At 50.9% G+C, this 16608-nt stretch overlaps 1 protein-coding gene across 4 annotated transcripts in view; it reads left to right on the top strand.

The window, feature by feature from the left end:
• P4HA2 (prolyl 4-hydroxylase subunit alpha 2) overlaps positions 1-10943 on the top strand; it is a 31314-nt gene extending 20371 nt beyond the window's left edge. For 2 of the 4 annotated variants that reach the window (XM_037129895.2, XM_037129896.2), the window contains exons 10-16: positions 1386-1456; positions 1687-1786; positions 5605-5658; positions 6224-6289; positions 8185-8253; positions 8635-8731; positions 10488-10943. In XM_037129895.2, the coding sequence (XP_036985790.1) occupies positions 1386-1456; positions 1687-1786; positions 5605-5658; positions 6224-6289; positions 8185-8253; positions 8635-8731; positions 10488-10558 (528 nt within the window). In that variant the 3' untranslated portion in view covers positions 10559-10943. Of the gene's footprint in view, positions 1-1385; positions 1457-1686; positions 1787-5604; positions 5659-6114; positions 6175-6223; positions 6290-8184; positions 8254-8634; positions 8732-10487 lie in introns of all 4 variants that reach the window. The other 2 variants (XM_053672764.1, XM_053672763.1) reach the window with 2 other exon arrangements.
• Positions 10944-16608: the final 5665 nt, after the last annotated feature.

Below are 16608 nucleotides of genomic sequence, written 5' to 3'. Positions count from 1 at the left end.
GCTGCCCAGAGCCTCCCGCGGGCGTCTGGCCAGAAGCGGGGCCCTGGTGCTTTGACGGGGTCTTGTGGTGGCTATGGCTGCCATCAGGGAGGAGCCCTCTGTCCTGAGCGTGCTGGCCATCCCACCAGAAGGTGCTAGAGCAGCGGCGTGGTGTCCGAGCTGGTCCCACCTCCCGACCAGCCTCTGGTCCACCTTCTCCTCACCATCCCTCTGCCAGCCCCACCTGGGCTGCCATCACCCCCTGCCCTGCCTTCTGCCTCGACCTTCTCACTGGCCCCTCGTTCCCACTCTGGCCCGCCTTAGTCAACTTTCCACGAGAACCCTTCTTACATTCAGGTTGTGAGTGTCCCTCCCCTGCGTACAGCCTTCCCTTTTTCTCCTTGGCTGCAAGTCTGTATCCGGATTCACGCTGTGCGGCAGTCACCCAGCTGGTTCTCAGCCCTCCTCACTTGACTGAGTTGTAGGAGGGCAGGTGCCATGCCTTGGTCACCCAGTGCAGTGCCAGGCATGTAGGAGGCACCCAGTAAGTGCTTACTGAAGTTCAGGGCAGGTGCTATCGAGGTGGGGGTATCCTGGTCTGTGGTCCCAGCTGTGTGAGTTCATTGGGACGGTCCATGGCCGAAGCACTGGGGGCCCGGTCCAGGCAGCAGGTCCCCCCGGGAGTACATCACTGCACCTGCCTGTGAAGCCTGGGGGAGGTGAGGTAGGCGAGGGGCACGCGTGTGTGTGACGAGGTGGGTGAGGTGTCTGGCTTCCTGGCAGCAGTTCATTTGGTTCCACGTGTAGAACTTCCTGTCCTGACCCTGCTGTCTGACCTTGGAGACTTCTCCCAGTGAGGCGGATGCTGCGCCTCCTGTCTCTGCTCCTGTGCAGTGGAGCCAGTGCCCGCTGGGGCGGCAGAAGAGCCTTTGTACATGTGTCTTGGCACAGGGGGCCCCCGAGGTTGGGAAGGGCTATGGACTTGACCAGGTCCAGAGGAGCGTGCAGAGCTGAGACTCAGGGATGGTGGCATTGTTTGAAGGTGGGGCGGGGGAGGGAGTAGCCAGTGCAGGCTGTGCTGGGGGGGAGGATGGTGGTGCGTGGGCCTGGTGAGGAAGGCAGCTGTCTGGGCAGATGGGCAGATGGACAAGCAGACTCTGTAGGCACTGTCCTGCAGACGGCATGGACCTGGGTGAGAGCAGGCTGCAGGGCCTGACCATGGAGCAGGGATGGGGAAGCCTCAGATGACTAGCTGGCCTGGCTTCCGGATCACAGGGCTGTGGCTGGAGCCACTGCCTGCAAAGCTTCTTCCCGCACTGGCCTGACTGGCAAATCCAGTCCCAGTCTCTCCAGGAAAGCACTCAAGGCAAAGAAGGATAAGTCTGCCCTCCCTTCCTGCCTTCCAGCTCGCACGAGCCACTGTTCGAGATCCCAAGACAGGCATCCTCACCGTGGCCAGCTACAGGGTTTCCAAAAGGTCAGCAAAGGTGACGGTGGCGGGACAACGGCTCAAGCCCAGCTCCAGGGCCTCCCAGTCCCCACCCAGGGAGTCCTAGGGGAGGGCGGCTTGGCCTGTCCTACCTGCTGGCACCTCCCCTGCTTACAGCAGTCCCCATGCTGCCTGTTAATGCCAGCCCTGACTCTGGGGAGAGAGTGCAGGGCCTCACCTGTCTTCTCTCCCTCTCCTTCTCTCCCTCTTTTGCTCAGCTCCTGGCTGGAGGAGGGCGATGATCCCGTGGTGGCACGAGTGAACCGCCGGATGCAGCACATCACAGGGCTAACAGTAAAGACCGCAGAATTGCTGCAGGTATGGCTGGTCCCTGGGACCCTGCGTTAGGAGTCAGTGTGTCTGGCTAGATGGTCCCCCATGGTGCCCAGGGACAGGCTTAGGGAGGCTTGTCCAATAAACAAAATGACTGTATAATGCTGTGACTGTGAAGTGACCTCACTTTGGGGAGCCAGAGTTAATTAAGCATGCCCGCTGGCACTCAACAGCTACAGTGAGCAACTGTCGATTACCCTGTGTGCCCAGTGTCCTACTGGGAGCCAGGCGTGGCAGGCCTGTTGGTATCTTCTATAGACACGGAAATGCTGAGCCGTTCCGGGGACACCTCTGCGAGAACTGTAAACGACTTCAGAGGGTGGGTGCTGAGTCCTGGTCCAGTGTGCGTGGGGGGGAAGTGTTCCTGGGTGTGTTACTAGAAGTGAGAGCTTGGACCGTGGGCCCTCGGCTCCCAGTGTTTCAAAGGTGATTGTGAAGACTTGTGGCCGCACTGCTGACAGGTTCGGGGTGAAGCTCCTGATGATGAGCCTCAGACTGTTGAGTTCAAGTCGGCACTGGCCACCTTCTGAATGTGGGAGCCTCTGGTTCTGTTGTAAAGCGATGGCCTGAGACACTGTTGGAGAAGCTTCCCTGGCGTTTTGTAGAGTCTCCTGGATCTGTCCAGCCAGAGTTTCTGCGTGTTCGGGGATCTCGCCCTTCGCCTTGAGGCTTGGCCTTTGGGTCTGATTAACTGCAACTTTCATTAGAACACGGCACTGAAGGCTACTTGGTAAAGAGTCTCTGATTTGTGCCTAGACACTCCCAAGCAAATCGGCGTGCTCGCTCACTCTCTTTCTTTCTTTCTCTTTCTGTTCCCCCCTCCCTGCTCCCTCTCTCCTGCTTTAGTCTGTAGCTGTGTCAGCAATCAGAAAACCAAATTTGAAGGTCATCTTTATGGATTTGTGCAAAGTCAACCACAGGTTTTAAAAAACATGCTGATTACCTTAAAGACAGTCTTGTGAAAACGGTCTGTAGTCTTTTCAGTGCAGCTCATCTTAGTTCTCAACAGATTTTTAAGTTCTGCAGACACTCACAGATAGAGGAGTTTGCCGCACTTCCCACTTCCTTCCTGTGTGTGAGAACCCTGCCCTCTCAAGAGAAACGGGGCTCTCGGTGTGCTAGGTGCATTCTGCACCCCAGTGGTCTCTGTTGTGACTCCCATCACCTGGGCAGGGTTTTCGTTGTCGTTAAGGTACCTGCCACTGCTTCTTGCGCATCAGAGCTGATGTCAGGACTCTCATGGTCCTGACCAGGGAGCCGTACTTTTTTGCTGGATGGGCTGATCCCACACCCTGGGCTGAGGTTGCTGAGAAGAGGGGACAGCACCTGTGGCCCGGCCGCCCTCCTGGCTGGCCTCCCAGCTGTACCCTCTGTGCTCTGTCTCACTCACAGCCCCAGAAGGCGGCTTCTTTGCTCTTGGACCAGCTTCGCCTTGCCTGGCCTCTTGTTGTGTTGTTGCTCAGCGGGTGGTGGAGCCTGAGTGCCGGAGGTAGTCAGGGCTCTTCTGGATGACCCAGACCGCCGCGGGGGCCGAGACACCAGCTCTGTCTGCTTTACCTCCAGGTGCTGCCTTGGCCTTCCCACAGCTGGCCAGCGGTGTTGAGGCTTTGGTCCCACCTTGTCCGGGGGACAGGGGCGTGGACTTTGGTGCCTGCCTCTAATTGCTTGTCCCACACGGAGGGCTTGTTGCAGTGTGATGAACGCACGCTCGGTGCCTGTGGGGGCGCTGCAGGCTTCTGGACAGGGCCCCGTTCTTCGGCCGCCTGTTCATGCTCCTTCCGCTGTAGTTGATGGGTTTGCTCTAGATCATTTAGAAGAAAAAGGGGCAGGTGAGGTTTTCTTGTGAATTGGGGGAGGGCCAGATAGAGGTTGCACTGCTAGAATTCTGTAAGGCGGAAGACGTTTCTGACTCGATGTCTCAGTCTCACCAAAAAAGCGATCTCTAACTATTTTTGGCCTCACTCGTATCTCAGCATCATAAAAACCCCTCTCCCCCACAACTGCTCTTCTACTTTTGCAACAACAAATCGGAAGGTTCAAGTGAACACCTGCTCCCAGGAATCAGTTTGGATGTGCAGTTGCTTGTGATTAAAGGTGTGAGCCTGGGGACTGAAGCTCGCCCAGACGGTGAGTCAGATGGCAGCAAATCCGGCAGTTTCGTGGCACTGGCACTGGTGTTGGAGAGTGTAGGTCCCAGGGCTTCGGCCCCATGACCACATGTGGGTCTCCAGTTGAAAAGACAGACCAGCTGGGGCAGCGCAGCTTCTTTCACTACCTGGGAATTGAATGTGTAAGCACCCCCCCAACACGTGGGAGCATTGGGGGTGCAGCCTGTACCCCACAGCCCCAGCAGCCAGCAGAGCAGTGTGCAGCGCTGGCACCTTCCCCGGCGCAGCAGCACAGCAAGCACGGTCATGTTTAAATTGCTTTAAGTTCTTGACCTGAGTGGAGCCACAGAGACAGCCTTGGTGCAGTCGTTTCGTCATCCGCTCCAGCACTTCCCTCCGCAGAGGTGCCTCTCACCTGCGGGCCAGCCGTGGAGCCGGGCCTCCTGCTCCATTCACAGGGTGCCCGGGGGTTTGGTATGGGCATCTTGGAGGCTGACGCCGTGGGTGACTGCGTTTGTTCATCCCCCGATTCTCCACGTCAAGGTTTTTATTTTGGGGAAGACTGAAAGCCGTGCTGCCCAGTGTCTGCACTTTGAACGATAGAACTATCGCATGAGACAGATTCTGTCTGGGCCCCCGCAGGAGGGTTCTCTGTGGTGAAGTCCGCCCCCTTGCCTTCCCTCCTGGCCTCCCTGTTGCCAGTGCCGCAGCATTTCTCATCTGATGGTTGGAAATACTCAGAAGGATCCACTAAAAGTGCCCATTTTCTGAGGACTAATAGCTGAGCCCCACAAGTTTTTAGGTTTCAGGAAGTGTTCCTAGGTGGACTTTGGTGGTGCCGCTTCATCAGCCAGCGTTCATATCAGATTCTGAATTTCATCTTGAACATCATCTCTCTGTCTACTGAAGCTAAAATAACCATTGTGATTTGGGACTTACCTTGTGCTGATAAACTGTTCACAAAGGCACTTACAATTTCTAATCCAATGATTGACACCGGGTAGCTGCTGCAGCAGAGGTGGCCCAGGTCCTGTTCAGGGCCAGGCTCCTGCTGGAGGTGCGGAGGTAGGGCGGCCAGAGCTGCCGCCCTGCAGCTGCCGCCCAGGTCCTACTGCTGCCCTCGGGGACAGAAGTCCCGCAGGCAGCAGGCCGCTGTGGGGTGGAGGCTCTGTCAGCCCGCGCAGCACGGCCAGGAGCAGCTCCTGTGGCACGCTGGTGGATGTGGCAGGGGCAGTGCCAGGCACTGAGAAGCTCCCAAACTAGCATTTAAGAAAAGAGTCCCAATCATGAGTTTGTTGTTGACTTTCCTCTGGATTACCTTCTCATTATCTCCCAAACAAACAGGGCTCAGGCCACAGCCTGTCTCAAGGGCTCCCTCTGCTGCCATCTGAGTGTCCCTGAAGGGCTGGAGCTTCTCTGCAGTGGCCACGCGCAGGTGGCCCATCTTGCTCTGGGAAACCACATTTGTGCTGCAGCCTTACTCTTCCCCCGCTGTAGACTTGCCGGCAGCGTCGCTCTGCCGGTGCTGGCCAGGCATAGTTACCTTCCACCTTAGAGAGGCTGGTCTTGGGGCTTCTGGTTGTTTGGGGGTTCAGGTGTTCTAGTTGTTACCTGGGAAGACAGCACCCCTGAGAGAGGGGCTGCTTCAGGGCTGTTCATGCTGCTGACAAGGTCAATGCTGTTGTTTCCCACCAGGTTGCTAATTACGGAATGGGAGGACAGTACGAGCCGCATTTTGACTTCTCCCGGGTAAGGCCCAAGCCACCCAAGTCACCGCTGCTTGCAAAGGGCCCGGTTCCAGCCGGTGTGAGAAGGCTGGAGTTCCTAGAAGCGCTTTAGCCTCCACAGCAGGCTCCCCTCACCTCACCAGGGCCGCTCCTTGTTATCAGAGGGGCCCCACTCTGGAGGCCGAGGCCTGTGAGCCCAGGGAGGCCTGGCCGTTTCCCCTGTGATGTGGGGAACGTTCCTCCTGCCCACTCTGCTGTCTTTTCTTTCAACTCTACAGCAGAGGACCCACTGGGTCTCTGCGGAAGCTCTTCCCGCCCTCTCCCCGTGTCCTGCCTGGGTTTACTTGGTCCGTGGTCCAGGCCGATGGATGAAATGCGCACTTATTACAATCCCCGACCCTTTTTGTCCCAGTGCGGGGGTGGGGGATGGTGGGTGAAGTCAGTTGCAAACCTGGGTGAAAGTTGTTGTTTGTTGCAGCGACCTTTTGACAGCGGCCTCAAAACAGAGGGGAATAGGTTAGCCACGTTTCTTAACTATGTAAGTATCGGGTCCAGGACCCCCTGTTCACTCTCACTTGATTTTATAGAACGATGAGCAAGATGTTTTCAAGCATTTAGGGACGGGGAACCGTGTGGCCACATTCTTAAACTACGTGAGTACGATGTGTGAGGTGTGTGGGCCTGAGGGGAGCCTGGGTCCAGCAAGCTCTCCCCTCTCCCTCCTGTCGGGGCCGATACCAGCAGCGGTGCTCAAAGGCTGGGCCCTCCTGGCCCTCTGCGCCCTTCTTGTCCTTTTTTTCCCATCTGTGGGCTCGCTCCCCCCACCCCTGACCCCCAGCACCTTCACATCTTCCTTATTGATGGGCCTGGTGCTGGTTTGGAATTTTTAGGTGGGTGCCCTGGAAGGTTCCGTCCTCGGCAGCAGAGTGAGGACGTAGCCACGAGGTGCTCTCAGATGGAAGCTGCCTTTCCTCCCAGACTTGCTGTCCTGCCTCCCACCAGCTAACGTGTGCCCCGGCCTCGGGCTGTTGGGTTTTTCTGTCACGTGAGCGACAGTTCTCTCTCCCCTCTGCTGAGACAGCCAGCCCCAGGGAGACTGAGAAGCTGTCAGGAAACTTAGAGACAGAGGCCTATGTCCATTTTTTCCTCTAGTTTCTTTTAATCCTTACCTGAGAATGTGTCTAATGGTTTGAGAGAGAGAGAGAGAAACATCGATCTGTTGCCTCCCCTACACACCCTGACTGGGGATCGAACCCACAACCCTTTGGTGTGTGGGACAATGCTCCAACCCACTGAGCAACCCAGCCAGGGCTCATTTAAGCTTTTTATTACATGGCTTTTATGTGCCGGGGACTGCCATGAACACGCTGGTGAGCAGGACATGTGTGGTCTGTCTGGGGAGGCGGATGGTCTAAGATGAGAGGCCCGTATTAAACACAGGAGAGGTAACTGTCTCGTTACCATGGCGACGGGTGCTTTGAAGCCAGTAGCTCAGGGTTGGTGTTCAGAGAAGGCCTCCCTGGGGAAGAACATGTCAATGTCAGGACTTGAAGGTGGAGGGGAAATTAGTTGGTGGAGCTTGGTTTCTGGCAGAGGAGAGTGTGTGGAGACTTGGAAGAGGGAAAGAGTGTGGGATGTTGGAAAAACAGCAGCAGGCTGGAGGCTCAGAGAAGGGCTGGAGGGAGAGGCTGGTGGCCCGACGGGGCTTTTGGGTTCTAGAGAAGAGGCTGGATCTGACCCCTGGGGCTGTGGCCACCGGGGGTTTTCATCTGGTTCATTTTCCATGCCTGTCAAGGACCCGTCAGTCTGTCTGGTATGTGTCCTGTGGAAATACTTATTAGCTGCAAATGGTACTGCATTGGAGGAAAAAGGGGAGAGCCAGAGGAGGGAGCAGTGGCGCTGCGGGCGCTGCGGGCGCTGGTCGAGGTGCACTCTGGGCAGGAGTGCTGCCTCCCTGCCAGGAACTCCTGTTCTGTTTAGTTTGCTCGCCATGGCAGGAAGCAGGGCTCGGCAGAGATGGTGCCCTGCCTGTCCACCCAGACGGCCCTGGCCAAGGCGCTGTTCTGGGGAGGTGAGGAACTAACTAAAGCAACATGTTTTTACAGCCAGAGAAACAGCCCACAGTGGGGCCACGGGCGGTACTGGCAGCATCAGGGCAGCTCCTGGGGTGTTGTGACTTAGGCAAGGCCCAGGCAGAACAGGGACAAGGGGCGGAGGCCCGGCAGGCATCTTCCGAGTCCAGACTTGGGTTGTCCTGTCTGAGGACTGCCGGGGTGTGGGTCTCCTGCAGGCCTGCAGGTGTTGAGCGCCCGTGGCATGGAGACCGTCCTGACGAACCACGCGGATTCAGCAGGGTTGAGGGAGCGGTCGGGTGTGGGAAGAACCTTCTTCCCTGAAAGGCTGGCCAAGGAGCAGAGTCCCCCCTCCCCCCGCCCTCCACGCTGCGCCTGCTCAGAGGAGGCTCATCTGCTCACCTCGTCCTGTCCTCTGGGCTCGGTGGTTCTGAACACCCCGGGTGAAGTCCAAGCTCTGTGCCTTCTCTTCCCAGATGAGCGACGTAGAAGCTGGGGGTGCCACTGTCTTTCCTGATCTGGGAGCCGCAATTTGGCCCAAGAAGGTAAATTCTGGTTTGTATGGTTCAGACGTTGAAGTAGGGCGCCATGTCCCCCAGTCCCATTCGCTGGCCTACTTGACTCTCACTGGGAGGGGCCTTAGCCCCTTCTTGCCTAACCTCTGACCCTGTGGCCTCAGCTTTCATCTGAGGGGAGAAGGGGTGAGGAGGGAGGCCCCTGAGGAGCAGGTAGGTTTTCAGACCCCCACCAGCCGGGGAGGGGCAGGTGCTTTCTGGGGAACTTGTCTGTGGCTGGAGTTCCAGGGCCCTGTCCCCCTGTGCCTGGGGCACTGGGGGCGTTTCTGCTCGGGGTGGGGCTCTGGTGCCCAGGACAGGTCCCTGGCCAGCCTCTGATGGGTGGTCTGCTGGGCTGTCTCCTTTTCCCAGGGCACAGCAGTTTTCTGGTACAACCTCTTGCGGAGCGGGGAAGGCGACTACCGAACGAGGCACGCTGCCTGCCCCGTGCTTGTGGGCTGCAAGTGGGGTGAGTGGCTGGAGGAGTGGCGTTGGGCCTTGGGGGCCTCGGTCTGGGCGTTCGTGCTCGTCCTGAGACCTGAGCTGGAGACAATGGCTGCCAGATTTTCACAAAGCCGAGACTGTCTCTCTTGTTGAAGTGTTTGGGTCTCTTTTTTTCTTTTTTAAATTTTTGTTCCTGCTAACTGGTAGTCCCATCCAGCCATGTAGCAGTCCACTGAGCTGGGTATATGTCAGGACAGCCACTTGAGGTCACTCTCAGAGATGCCAAGAGAGCCGAGGAATAGCTGGACAAGCATCGGAGGTCCAGGATGGCTCTCCAGAGCAGTGGACTCTGGCAAGGGTTCTGAGGGAGCCCTTGGGGAGGACGGGAGTCAGAGAGGGGCAGGGGTGTCCCAGGCCAGCAAGTCCCATGTGGAACAAGGCACCCATAGGCTGAAACCAGCCCCACGGCTGTGGGAACTGGCTGCCTTTGTCACTTGGCTAAGGGGAGGCCTGTGGGCCAGGGGATGAGGCTGGGTCCAAACCACAGAGGCTAAAGCTTGAGCTGTGTCTGGAGACAGCTGGGGTGCACTGTGGAGAGGCCTGAACCAGCGTGTGACAGGAAGTGATCACAGAAAGATGAGTTTATAGTCCTGTTACAGAGTTATGGGGATAAATAGTGATAGGTTCTCAGAAAATTGAACAAATGAGAAAGAAAATGAGGCGGTTGCTGAGCAGGGAAAAGAAAAAGTGGTACAAAAAAGGAAGTGGTAGGTAGCTCATGTGTAAGCAATATTTACATGTCAATATGTAAACACTAAATATTAATATAACTAAAACCTGTGACTTAACTGTATTAGGAAGATAGGTGGTAATAGGTATGTTTTAGGGGGTCATATAAAAGAATTCCAAAATCGAAAGTCAAGAAATTGCCCTAGACGCAAGTTATTTAGGAAAATGCAGATCATCAGGAAAGCCAGCTAAAGAAGTCGAATGTCCTCCGAAAGCAGGGTTGCTGATGGGAAGGGGTAGGAGATGGCTGTTTATCATGTAAGCCTTGTAGACATTTTGATTTTTTCAACTAAGTACCTGTATTACTACAAGTTCACTTTAAAAAAGATCTATGCCTTCTGTAGTACATTGGAATAAATTTGTTTTATTCATTGTGGAGGAGTCTGTGTTGAGGAATGAAGTGTGGTTCATGGGGATTTGAGGCAGTTTTAGGCGACCACTTGGCCACCCAGGGCACAGAGGTCGGATCCGCTGGCCTACAGCTCCTGAGGCGACGTCCAGGCCCTTGACCGTCTTGCCAGGCCTCCACATCCTCATCTCCTGCCCCTCACTTCCCACCCGCCATTTTCCAGTAGTAGCGGCCTGGCCAGGGTTCTTAGCACACACCTGGGAGTTCATGCTGGATGTCGTTCTCATCCTGTTCCCACTTCCTGGACCCCCTTGGTACAGAAACCATGATGGTCTGTCCATATTCTTCCCTGGACAAGTCCTATTCAAACTTCATGTCCAGCCTGGGCTCTCTTTTTCCTCCACGTGGTTAAATGCCCTTTGGCTCTGTTTCTATGGCAACCTTACACACCTCTCTCTATCCATACTGTTTATACGTATGTCTTTCTTCCTCACTAAGCTTCCTCTTGAGCCTGAGACCTGAGACCATTTCGTACTCTCATCTGAATCCAAGGGCCCAGCGCAGGATTCCTCCTGAAGGAGTCATGAATTTGGGGGGCTGACCTAACCAGCAGGATTGTAACGTGCTTTTTGTCTGTTCACAGTCTCCAATAAGTGGTTCCATGAACGAGGACAGGAGTTCTTGAGGCCGTGTGGATCAACAGAAGTTGACTGACATCCTTTCCCACCCTTCCTCTTCCTGCCCCAACAGCCCTTTGTCTGCAAGTTCAACGTGGCAAACACCTTTGTATTCCAGCCTCTGTCAGGCGGGTCTTTGGAGTAGTGAAGGTTTGTCTGGAGTGGACCAAGCGGACAGGGGAGGGTCCTGGGTGGCCTGGGTCCCGGCCTTTCTGGTCATCCTGTGCCATCTTGGGTCAGAGCAGCTGCCGCAGTCAGGTTGTCCAGCACCTAGCCAGGTGCCTTTGTACCTCAGATGCTCTGGGTGTGAGGTGTCTCAGTGAACCAGAGTTCTGATACCTTGTTTACATGTTTGTTTTTATGGTGTTTCTGTTAATGTGGCTTTAACCAAAAAATAAAACGTCCTTGCCAGAAGCCTTAAAGAGCCTTCTTTGGAGTATTTTTTTTAAGACGGGAGCTTTTACCAACTTCACCATTTCCTGTGCACCTCCTCTGAGGAGGCAGAATCTGGGTAGTCTTGTCCCTGAAGTCAGGGACAAGACCCTAACCTTGGGTACTAGATACAGTTTTAGCATCGACGTCTCCTCCAAGCTTCAGTGTCTTTTCTGGAAAGCGAGGCAGGTAGTCTCTCCTTGTCTCCCAAACAGCATAGAGATCGTTTATGCTCACAACTGTGATGCTGTTAAATTGAAACTTATTTTTAAGTTGAGATACACACACAGAACTGTTTGTGATATACAGATATGCAGTTTAAAGAATACGGAGGTAAGCACGAGCACCCACATCGCCACAACCCAGATGATTTTCAAATCCACACCTCGGGAGCCCCTGGGAGCCCCTCCCAGGTCATCTGGACCATGCTCCATTTCTCCCCTGCCTGGCACCTTGGTGGTAACCATTGTCTAATGGCCTGTGGTAGTTTACTTTTCTTTGTAGTTTTACTATCTGTGTCTGCATCCCTAAATAAGTGGTCATTCTGTTTTCCCAGGTTTTGAACTTTTTGTAAATGGAATCAGAGAGAGAGAGAAAGTGTGTGTATGTGTCTGTGTATATGTTTTGGTATTTGGCTTCCTTCATTCAGTGGTTGTTTTTAAGATTCATCCATGTTGCTCTGTAGCTGCAGTTTGTTTGAATTTGTATAGCTCATTCAGTTTTGTTCATGTATATTTGAGGACAGTACCGTAATATTGCCAACATACTGTTCATGGACATTTGAGTTGACTTCAGTCCTTGTACATTATGTATAATGCTGCCATTTTTGCATTTTATGCATGATTCCTGGTGTACATAAACACGTTTCTGTAGTATATGTCTATCTAGAAGTAGAAAGAAATGCTGAGTCTCACAGGTGAGTCTTCATTGTTACCATATCATGTATTCCAGGGGGCTATGCACATTCATACCAGGAGTAAATGAGAGTTCTTGTTACCCAGCCTTCTCCAGTACCTGCTATTGTCATGCTTTTGAATTGTAACTAGCTTGTTACATGTATAGTATTAATTTTAACATGATCGTTAATGACATTGAACACTTTTTGCATATTTATTAGTCTTCAGGTTTTTTAAAAGTGCCTATTTAAGTCTTTTTCTTACTGATTCATAAGAATTTTTAATGTATTATGGACACAGCATTTGTTGGTTATATATTTTACAAATTATATCTTTTTTCTAATTGTCTTTTCATTCTTAGTTCTGTCTTTTGATGAACAGTTCTTACATTTTCTGTGAAATTATCAAGTTTTCCCTTTTTGCTTTATGCTTTTTATGCCTTAAGAAAATCTTCCGCCCTGGCTGGTGTGGCGCGGTGGGGGAGCACTAGACTGTGAACAGAAATTCTTACCCCCAGATCATGGAAATATTTCCTGTATTATTTTTAATATATTTTATTAATTATGCCATTACAGTTGTTTTATTTCCCCCCTTCATTCCCCTCCACCCTGCACGTCCCTCCCCCACCATTCCCCCCCTTTAATTTATGACCATGTGTCTCAAGTTCTTTAGAGTCTATATTTCCCATACTATTCTTGCCCTCCCCCTGTCTATTTTCTACCTACCATCTATGCTACTTATTTTCTGTACCTTCTCCCCCCTTCTCCTTCTCCCACTCCCCTGTTGCTAACCCTCCACGTGATCTTCATTTCTATGGTTCTGCTCCTGATCTAGCTGTCCTCTTAGTTTGCTTTTGTTTTAGGTGTGGTACTTAATAACTGTGAGTTTGCTGTCCTTTCACTGTTCATCTTTTTTATCTTCGTTTTCTTTAACATTGCATATCACAAGGGCTTGGTGATGATGAACTCTTGAATTTGATCTTATCTGAGAAGCACTTTATCTGTCCTTCCATTCTAAATGAAAGTTTTGCTGGATAGAGTAATCTTGGTTGTAGGTCTTTGGATTTCATGACTTGGAATACCTCTTTCCAGCCCCTTCTTGCCTGTAGGGTCTCTTTTGAGAAATCTGCTGACAGTCTGATGGGAACTCCTTTGTAGGTGACTGTCCCCTTATCTCTTGCTGCTTCTAGGATTGTGCCTTGGTGTGTTTCTTCTTGGGTCCAACTTCTTTGGGACTCTCTGAGCTTCCTGGATTTCCTGGAAGTCTATTTCCTTTGCCAGCTTGGGGAAATTCTCCTTTATTATTTGTTCAAATAAGTTTTCCACTGGTGGCTGTTCATTTCCCCCCTTCTGGTACCCCTATAATTTGGATGTTGGAGTGTTTAAAGATGTCCTGGAGGTTCCTAAGTCTCTTCTCATTTTTTTGAATTCTTGTTTCTTCATATTTTCCTGTTTGGCCATTATTTTCTTCCTTCTGGTTCACTCCCTTGATTTGAGTCCCAGTTTCCTCTTCATCACTATTGGTTTCCTGTACAATTCCCTTCATTTCAATTAGTTTAGCCTTCATATGTTCCTCTAATTTGTGACTAAAATCAACCAGTTCTATGAGCATCCTGATCACCAGTGTTTTGAACTGTGCATCTGAAAGTTTTGCTATTTCTTCATTGCTTAGATTTATGGGCTCTGGGGCTTTAAGACCTTCTTGAGACATTTTTGGTCTGTTTGCGCCTGTTAATTATGAGGAGCAGAGCCTTAGGTGTTTACCAGGGCAGGGCCGCTGAGGTCGCTGAGTTGTGACACTGTATGTGGGGGCAGGGTCAGAGTGGGGAAATGGTGGCCCCCTCTGCTGCCTCTCGCCACTGGGGCCTGCTCGGTCCGTTGTCTCATGGCCCACTCCCTCACTGGTCTATTTGCACACAAATGCGGGACCACAGTCAACCCGCTGCCCTCGCTAGGTACGCTGGTCACTCACTGGGTCGCTTACTAGGTCTGCCCGTTGCAACCCCACGCCTGGGATCCGCAAGCCTGAGTCCGTCTGACCGAGTTTTTCTGTGCAACCCCGCCCCTCTTACCGGTCAGGCCGAAGAATTGGTTGTTATCAGACTTCCGAAAAGTTCAATTTTCTGTGTTCTGGCTGTGTTTTCTGTTACTAACATTTTGTTGTCTCTCAACTTGGTTGCGGGATAAAGCACGGCATCACCACCTGTGCCTCCATCTTGGCGGAAGTCCTCTCCTGTATTATTTTTAAAGGCATTATAACCTTATCTTTTTCATTTATGTCTGTGGCTTAATAATATATAAAACTGTGTCCCATGTAAAAAAAAAAAAACACTGGGTTGAGGGCAATTGCTGCCCACCTAGTGCCATCAGGTTTTCCCGTCATGCCTTCTGTTGGCAGAACCTGAACGGAAGCAGCTGCTGAGAGAGTCTGGGAGATGCGGTTGATGTCGTCACAAGTCCAGGACTACAGCCGAGTACAGAAGGATGAGCTTGGAGCTGAGAACCAGCAGAAAAATTACTGGCATGCTAGGGGTTTTCTTTCTTTTTTCCTTTTTTCTTGTTTGAGATTCTTTGGGCTTCTTGAATCTGTATAATAATATCTTTAATAAGTTTTAGAAAATGTTTAAATCATTTGCTCTTTCAATATTTTCTGTGTTCCCTCTGAAACTGTTTAAATGTAAATTAGACTATATCATCCCATTCTTCTTATCTCTTAACCTGTATCATATTTTTTATATTTCTGCTATATTTTTGGGTATCTTCTAATTTACTAATTTTTTCTTCTATTGACTATACCTAGGAGTTTTTATTTAAACACTTAAAAGATGTAATTCCATTATTTTTTTACACTATCTTTTTAAAGAAAATTCAACTGCCTTGTCCTTTTATTGTTCCTTTGAAAGTAACTTCCCCCACCCATGCTCTACTGTCTGGTTTTTTAAATTTTTCTTTATTTTTGTTTTCAGTGGTTTTACTATGATAACACCTAGGGTGGGTTTCTTTCTCTTACTTTTCCATGTGGGGGCCATAGAGCTTCTTTAATTTGTGAGTTAATGTCTTTTGTCAGTTTTAGAAATTTCTCAGACATTTAAAAAATATTGTTTCTGTCCCATTTTCTCTCTCCTCTCTTTCTAGGATGCCAGTAATCTGGATGTGAGAAATTGTCATTGTATGGCATATGTTCCCTTTCTTTTCTGTCTCCTATCCTTTTTCTCCCTTTGGCTTCAGACTAGATATTTCTTATCGCTCTGCTTTCTAATTTATCTCTTCTCCTGCTAAATCCATCTATTGAGTTCTTAATCTCAGTTGTTATATTTTTCAGTTCTAGAAGATTTTTTTAAAAATATTTTATTTATTTATTTTTAAGAGAGGGGAAGGGGGGAGAAAGACAGGGAGAAAAACAGCAATGTGAGAGAAAAACAGATTGGTTGCTTCCCACAAGCCCCCAGCCTGGGACCTGGCCCACAACCCAGGCATGTGCCATGACTAGGAATCAAACTGGCAACTCTTTGGTTCCCAGGATGGTGATCAGTCCACTGAGGCACAAACAGTCAGGGCTCATTCAGTTATTTTTATTAGGTTCTAATTCTCTAGGGAATTTATCTCTCACATCCTCCATGTTTTTCTTTAACTAATGAATCAGTTATTTAAAAATTCTTATCTGATCCCTGGCTGGTGTGGCTCAGTGGACTGAGTGCTGGCCTTGGAACCATAGGGTCACAGGTTTGATTCCCAGTCAGGGCACTCGCCTGGGTTGTGGGCCAGGTCCCCAGTAGGGAAAGTGCAAGAGGCAACCACACATTGCTGTTCCTCTTCCTCTCTTCCTCCCTCCCTCCATCTCTCTAAAAATAAATAAATAATAAAAATTCTTGTCTGAAAACTCCAGATTATCTGTGGATCTTTTTCTGTTGCCTTTATCCTTCCTTGGTTTCTGGTCATTTCATCCACTTTTGCTGTGCCCGGGATTTTTTGACTGGATGCTGGACATGGTGTATGACTAATTGTAGAAGCTCTGGATGTTGATAACCTACACAAAGGGTTCACCATTTCCTCTACTAGGTGGAGTGGGAATTGATCACTTGAACTCACATCAGAGCCTGAGTCAACTTAATGAAGGGTGGGTTGCAGTTTTCTTCAGACTCTACCTCTGACTTACCCTCATTTATCCTTCACAGGATATAGTTCCCCAGGGGTTTCCCAGTCGAGAGCATAAATTGTTAACTGGATCTTTTTCCCCACCCCACCCCCATCCCTGGGCAGTCACACAGCTCTAATCCTTGTATCCTCAGTAACTGGACACTGCCCCCAAAATTCTTTTTTTTTTTTTAAGTTCTGACATTTTCTGCCTAGCTTCCTGACCTTCCCTTCTGCAGAACTTCAGAATTCAGAAACTATTTGAGGGAGTAAACAGGCTGAGTGGTTGACTAAGCTCTTTACCCCTCCCTCCTATTTAACTTTCTAACAAACTGCATTCTAATTTTTGTCTTTCAATGCCCCTTGAGACTGCCGAGGTTTCTCTGCCTCTTCGCAGTTGTGTCCTTCTGGGCCCTCAGTCTCTCCCCAGGCCTAGACTCAGTAAATGACCTAAGGATAAAAGAGGCTCCAGACTTTTGGCTCACCAACCTGAGATTCACCTTCCCCAGGATCTTGATGCACAAGCCCTCTTTGCTTCAGACAGATTTCTAGGAAATTTTAATCTAGATTTCATGGTTGTTTTTGATATGAAAGTCAGTCTACCATAAATGATTCCACTTCAGCTG

This window comes from Artibeus jamaicensis, unplaced genomic scaffold, assembly GCF_021234435.1.
Source record: "Artibeus jamaicensis isolate MK-2021 breed Jamaican fruit bat unplaced genomic scaffold, CSHL_Jam_final contig_786, whole genome shotgun sequence".
Taxonomy (NCBI): domain Eukaryota; kingdom Metazoa; phylum Chordata; class Mammalia; order Chiroptera; family Phyllostomidae; genus Artibeus; species Artibeus jamaicensis.
The sequence above is the reverse complement of the archived record's forward strand: the minus strand, read 5'-3'. Positions and strand labels throughout refer to the sequence as shown.